Genomic DNA, 7,364 nt, shown 5'->3' on the forward strand with positions numbered 1-7,364 from the left:
AACGAAACTAATATATCGTCGTCTACTAACTAAGTAGGTACTTAATAACGTAAGTAGTTAGGTACGGGTAACGAACGAAGAAATACTACTATATATATATATATATATATATATATATATATATATATATTTCACAATTATTTGCATTACATCAAAGATGTACAGGTGATGACTTAGCACTGAACAGCCCTGATGAGATAATTATGTAAAACATTTTTTTTTATTACCGATATATATGCCAACAAATACATGATTGTAACAGCAAAACTGTACCTAAACAATGTAAAATTATACCATTTATACAAAAGTATAAACCTTATCATATTAATGTGGAAATGTCAACAGCCATAGCACCCAAAAGCAGTAGGAATATTCCATCTATCAGACACAATGAAAACAACAGATGCAAAACTAGAGATCAAGCTAAAGATTCAATATGGGGTTAGGATCTGGGTACAAAAATCCACAGTGTCCCAGATACCACCACTCACCATCTATAGCTAGTTGTGGGCATGATAGTTTCCTGAAAAAATAAAAATCTGGTATCACCAACCACCCTCAATTTTATCAAAAAAATATGATCCAACCTCCATCATTTATGATTGTAAACCAGATGTGGAGACTATATGCTTGCACTGAAGCTCTATCTTAGACAAGGATAGCACACCATGATGATTGTTCCATACAGCTATGCTTGCTTGGCTCTATGTCATGCCCTTATGGAGTGAGGACATACAGAAAGTACGAAGTTTATCTCCCTTATTGAAGTAGGTAATCAAAATATAGTGAGAAGTTGCACTAGAAGCTTGGTCTCTCTTAACAGTGATAATTCTGGTGTTTGTCTTTGGCCAACGTAAACTTGCAAGATCATTTCCCCCTCTGCCCCAGCAACCAGTTGAGATAAACAATGAATTAGAAGCTGACCAGTTGAGTTAAAGGTGACACTCACACTTATTGTTGCATAAATACAGGTATTATTTGTACACTTGGGTTTGTTTCACTTTCCTTTGATGCCCATGATCATTTTATTTTCTACATAACAGTTCCATGGTATGCATTTTACAGATATTTATAACTATCTTTTGTGCAGCAGTGATTCTGAATACCATAATAGCATCTCTTCTAATGTTGCTAGCTTTAAACAAACCTCATTACTTATCAAAACTGTGTTAGGCTCCAGAAGTTTTTAAAAATTGCACTTTTAAAAGCAAAATTTCAAGTACTCACATAAGGAAGTATTATCATCACAGTTTCTCAAACTTGTGTTATTTTTGATAATGGAGTATTAAGTACAAGATAGTTTTATTTTATGAATTAATTTACTATGTGTCTTGTTGTGCATATGTCTAATTTTGCAAGGACATTAAAAAATTTTCTATTTTTATGGATAATGAACACAATTTCTTGTGAAAAATTCATGTTGATTTAAAAGCAGCCAATGTGACAATTTTTTAAATGAAGGGATCTAAGAAATATCTAAATATTATGAGTCAGTGCGACACACTTCTATTGTTGAAAAGCTCCTGGAATCCATTAAATTGGATTACTTTCAAAAAAAGAGCTCTGAAAGTTGTCATTTCATTACAAAATTCTCAAAATGACTACAGTACAGGGTTTTATTGTCTCTCAAACTTAGTAATCACATTATGCAAAAATTTGCATCCTAAACATAAAATAAAACAATAGGATGCAAAAAAAAAAACTTGTTCTTTGTTCATCGGACTCAAAAATGGGAAAAGGATTCATTTATAATATACAATGTTTCTTAGCCCTTTCTAGACAGGGAAGGTGTTATTGCAGAACACAGCAAAGACTTGGTGATTATTCTAATCGAAGTACTTGACATCAAACATTTCAACTATAAACGTGCATCAAAATATTTCACAACTGCAGAAAGATGCAAGTTCTAACTTTAAATATGCATAATAACTTCATTTAAGACACATGATCCAAGTGTTTTTTAAAGTGAGCAATATCAATGAAGATATTTTATAGTGTTTTACTGTTAAATTGTAGCTTTTTATTAACTCTTAAACTTTTACTTTTTTTTATTCACTTTTAATAAAATATGACTGAAAATGAACATCAAGATAATCCATTATTACTTATTTTGTAATGAAAATCCTGGAATTATGTTTTACATAAATACAAAAAACAAGCTCTACAACTGATACGATCCAAAAATTTGCCATTAAATATATATATATATATTTCTTATTCAAACATAAATCAAAATTGCAAAATAATATATAAATCTAAGTGTTAAGAATTGAAAAATATTTTAATGAAAACAAGATCTACCAATCATGTGTTCAAATTTTATATTCAATTATTAACTAAAGTAATATTTTCAAATTCAGTTAAAAAAAAAACTAATTTGTATGAAAACAACAGTTCTACAGATTACAAATCAGACTTGATAAAATTAATGTTAAATTTTATTCAGCTTTTTTTTTAAATTCTGGTGAGCAATTTAATTATTCATTTTAAAGGATATCTAGCTTGAAAATGTATCTGTTTATAGCACTGTTGACTATAATAAATACACATGTGCTTCCCACATGTGTGCAAACAACCAAACAAGATGTATTTCTTAAAATCAGTGAACAATATATTTCATGCCCTTTAGGTTTAATTGCAGTGAAATTATTTTAAAAAATCACACATTTATCAACTTTTCTTTACCTAAAAATTTGCAAATAAATGAATTAGCAACGTAATTTATTGTAGGTCAAGTGACAAAGCATAAATCCTGGTTCATTTAACAGCTAGTATCAAATTTGAGCCAAAAGATCATGTTTACATGACGAAAAGTGTATCTCGATAAAATAACAGGATTTCATTAATTTTGCACAAACAAACAGTAGTTAAATAGTTGAACACAATTCCTAAAAGATGGGACACAAAATTTCTGTCACATGACTTTTATAATGCATAGACAAAAATTAGTTGAAAGGGATTTGTTGATACTGAGGAGCTTTTGTTTGTCTGAATGAAGGTACACATGATGGTGTTTTGTTGGAATGGTACCTGTTATATATCTGATGTAACAGCTCCTTATTGAAAAGTAATATGTTTCAGGTATGAATGTAACACACTTTATTCTTTATTTTACTTACAAAGACTTTTTTTAAACCTTACTTTCAAACATGACGAAAATCATCAGAGATATTCATGTGGCAATCCTAGTGTTTTTTATTTAGACTTCCAGAAGGCTTTGATATAAGTCCTCACAATTAGTTCATTAGTAAGTTAGATTTTACCAGAACTGGAAGCAAAATTTATATAAATTAAAAGCTGGCTTTAATGCAAAAAACAGAAGGTTTATAGGAATGTGATATCCCTATTTAGTAAGAAATGGTAAAGAAAAGAGCTTTTAATTAAAGGCACAATAAATATTAAAATACTACTTATTAATCACTAATGTGAGAAGGCAGGTGATTTCATTTTCACGTAATAATAATAATAATGGGTCATTTGACCCATTTAAGCTATACCACTTTTTACAACAACTTTACTCCAAACTATATAAAAAAAACTTTTTTATATTTAATTAACCCTTATCTCCAAAATAATTGTTCAATCTCCTCTTGAACTCCTTCAATTTTGCAGCTCTTACCACACCTTAAAGAAAACTACAAGTCAACTACTCTATTAGAAAATTTACACTACCTTTACTAGAGCCACATCAGAATTTTCAATATCTTAAACTTATGTCTTTTAGTCTTACTGCCTTGAAACCTTTTTAAAACATCTTCTGGATTTATAAGTTCTAAACCTCTAACAATTTAAAAAACCGAAATCACATCCCTCCAAACCATTCTGTCTGATGAAAAGATGTCAAGAAATTTCAACCTATCTCTAAACAAAAATATTGCCCTCCATGTCTGTAATAATCTCTTTTCTGAACCCTTTTGACAACTCAACATCCTTCTTAAGAAGTGACTAAAGCTGAACAGAATATTTCAAATGAGAACAAACCAGCACCTTATAGGATGAGTTTCTTCAACCTGTATTCAATATTTATATATATAAACCATCTAAAATCATGTTTGCTGTGTTACTATAGTTAACATACATTGTTCAGAAGGCTTCAGACTTGAAAATAAAAATCATTTCTTTTCAACTTCCCTTACAAATTCTCCTGCAAAGCTATACAAATAATCATATATGTTTTACATAGCAGAATTGTCAAATTGTAAAATGATTTGTTAAACTATATATCAGTTAAATAACAAAATGTTAAAAAGTTGTAGTTTAATAAATGAATTATACAGTTATATAAAAACTAGGTGTGAATGCTGAAGCTCAAAACTGGTACAAAGATTCCTTTCATTTGGTTTAAGATTACTGCTCTCCAATAAAACTGGTTTAGACATTTTTCAGAAGAAAGCTTCACAGAGGAAGCCTAAAATTGGTTTAATACAATAAAATTTTCAATTCCAAAGGATCACAACTAAGTTTTGTTTTACTGTAACATTGTTAAAAGAAAAAAAATATGTTCTTCTCAACCATGAAAGGTCATAATATGACTACTATTTTCATGTTCTTGTCTTCATAGCAAGGCTATATACATGTTGATGGCCAGTTTAAATGCGACAAGACAATTTATTTTTGTATTAAAATGATGTTGCCTTAACCCTTTCACTGCAGCTGGGACATATATTTCCCAGTGTACTGGGAAATATACATCTTAGTCACAGTGAATAGGTTAAGCTTAAATCGACCACACTGAAATGAAATTGAAATACTGTACCATTAAGTAATGTAAAGATCATGTCCCTTTGACTTACAATTGGCATGAAGCCCAATGTCTGAAAACCGTGAGATGACAAGAAAACAATAGTTGTGCCTGTAACTGTGCAATTTAAAATTACTTATCAACTGAAAACTTAACTTTCTGAAATAGCTTCTAAATTATTTTAAGATTTCTCCTAATATGCAACTGAAAATAGCTATACACGAAAGAAATGCTTTGGTTCATTTAGTCTAGTGTCAGTGTTGCAAGATACAGTATTTATACTATTTTAAATTCAAGTACCCAATAATCTAGAAGTCTAAGTCTAAAGATCTTGTTCAAGTAGTAGTAATAGTAGAAATAATAAATTACCCACAACATTGCAAACATTTTCCGTTTGCAATATGTTAGACCTACGCCCCAACCTAGCCCAAGTCTTATAGTTATAACTTATAGTACTTGTACCAAATGCCAAGATTACTAGTCTTATATTTAAGTTATAGTATAATTTATAAAGTATAAGTATAATATCAAAACAATTAATTAATTTTTGAAAAACACTGAATAAAACTTCGAAATGTTTTAAATACCGAAAGAATTCAAAAAATCCGCTATTTTCTTAATGTTTCCAGATATAATTTCTATATACTCTCTATTGGCCCAATCATGCTGGATTTGTTTTTGAATAGCTTCCCTTTCCGTCCCTGCCATTTTGGTAATCAATATTGTAAGTGACATCTCCCGGTAAATAGCATAAAGTTAAAATGACATAAAAAATGTTATTAATTGTGTATAAAATTTTGATTTTATTTTATTATTTATCTGTGTGTTTTAACGTAAAACTACAAAATCGACTATTTGAGCTGTGTCTGCTGCGGGAACAGACTCCAAATTTTAAAGTGTTAAAAGTCCAGAAGACTACCGCTAAGCCACTGAAGTACAAATTAAATTTAAAACATAAAATAGTATCCACTTACAGTTTTACTAACATTTATTTTAATATTGTTGCGTATCTGCTTGTTTGTTAATTCCCGGTAGTTTATTCTTGTTCGATACAAACTTTTTGTACGTGGTAGTTCCACAATCAGTACGTTTCTCGTCACTTTAAACTTAACAACTTTTATAATACACGCTATAAATCACAGCGATTCACGATTACGATGACTTCACTCTCGATGAGTACAAACACACAATTAATATTACCGTAAGTACTGTTCGCTTCTTTAATTATTTATCTATCGCTGGCTTCTCTGCCAGGCTTATATACTAACAAAGAAGCGTTTCGATCACACTCGAGCATCCCTGAAAATTCGAGAAACTCAGTCACGCAGTCGTAACAATATTGTTGCGTCAGCGAGGTCACGTGACTAATGTCACGCCACGTTTCTAGAACTATCCTGTACCTTCGTGAATGCCCTAGAATTTGCTAGATATATGTTAGTCTGGTATATATATAAGACGCTCACAACGTAACAATGTGTGTAGGTAGTGAGTAATTGATCTGCAGTCAGAGAGTATTGTTGAAGTTCGTTATAGCGTTTGTTTTAGCGCGAATGTTGAAATCAAGTGTATCGTAAAGTTATATTCAGAAAGAATAAATCAGTTTTACTAAGTAAGGACTTGTGTCGCTAATGTTTCGTCGGAACGAAGTTACGGAAAGTTAATTAACTAACGGAGACGTAACAATATTATACTTAGTGGTTGTAGAGCTAAAAATTAAATTCGAAAAATATGTCATTTGTACAAGGGTACACTTTGATATAAATATAGCACTGATAATTTAGTTTAATCTAATAAAATTTCGAGACTAACAAAAATCAACACATTTGAGTATTTACGAATCAATTTGTGGTATATCCAGGTTAAGTGAATTAATTCTAGTGCTTTACTAGATAAGGCCACTAAACAGAAATATTGCGGACTATTGCTAAAACTCTTACTGATTGAGTTTATGCCTGAGAGAACAACTAGATAATGTGTATTTATAGTTTTATCACGTTGGACCTTCTTTCTGATGCTTTAAACATAAGATTATCTATCAGACTGTCTAATTAAAAGTTTCTTAAGTTCGAAGAAACTTCACTTATACCCAGCACGACATGTGCTAACACGTGGCCGGTAATTCTTAATACACAAAAGGTAGGGCTGTATGTTCTGGATATCACTTTATACAACCACTGAAGGACAAAGGTTATTGTTACGTATCTGGTCGTTTGTTAATTTCCGGTATAAATTCTTCCCGAGGAACTTCGGCGATACGAGTTCTTTCTTCATTAAAACTAATTTATTCTTTCTTAATACAACTTTGCAATACACATAATTTCCACAGTCAATTTAACTTAACACATGCTATAATTCACAATGATCCACGCACTTTACTTATGGTGCCTACAGCTCACTTGACTCAATTATCCATATCTATATCTGTCTATCTGCAATTATATCTCCACTTTATTTAATGGGCTTATATACAAAAAAGAGGGCACCTAGAAAAGACTAAAGTTGCCAGGAAAAGTCAAGATCCTTTGAGAATCTCATGACGTATTACCACCGTCACGTGACTTCCGCTGTCGTAACACTGCCCCTTCCTTAGTATTTTTCGTCCTGGACGAATAGACCACTTTAC

At 30.9% G+C, this 7,364-nt stretch overlaps 1 protein-coding gene across 1 annotated transcript in view; it reads right to left on the reverse strand.

Annotated features, from left to right (window-relative positions):
• The window catches only part of LOC106462481 (protein BRICK1-like), a 22,483-nt gene extending 16,992 nt beyond the window's left edge, over positions 1-5,491 (reverse strand). Inside the window, exon 1 of the mRNA XM_013922407.2 lies at positions 5,329-5,491. Within this exon, the coding sequence (XP_013777861.1) occupies positions 5,329-5,476 (148 nt within the window). The 5' untranslated portion in view covers positions 5,477-5,491. The remainder of the gene's footprint in view (positions 1-5,328) is intronic.
• Positions 5,492-7,364: the final 1,873 nt, after the last annotated feature.

This window comes from Limulus polyphemus, unplaced genomic scaffold, assembly GCF_000517525.1.
Source record: "Limulus polyphemus unplaced genomic scaffold, Limulus_polyphemus-2.1.2 Scaffold1178, whole genome shotgun sequence".
Taxonomy (NCBI): domain Eukaryota; kingdom Metazoa; phylum Arthropoda; class Merostomata; order Xiphosura; family Limulidae; genus Limulus; species Limulus polyphemus.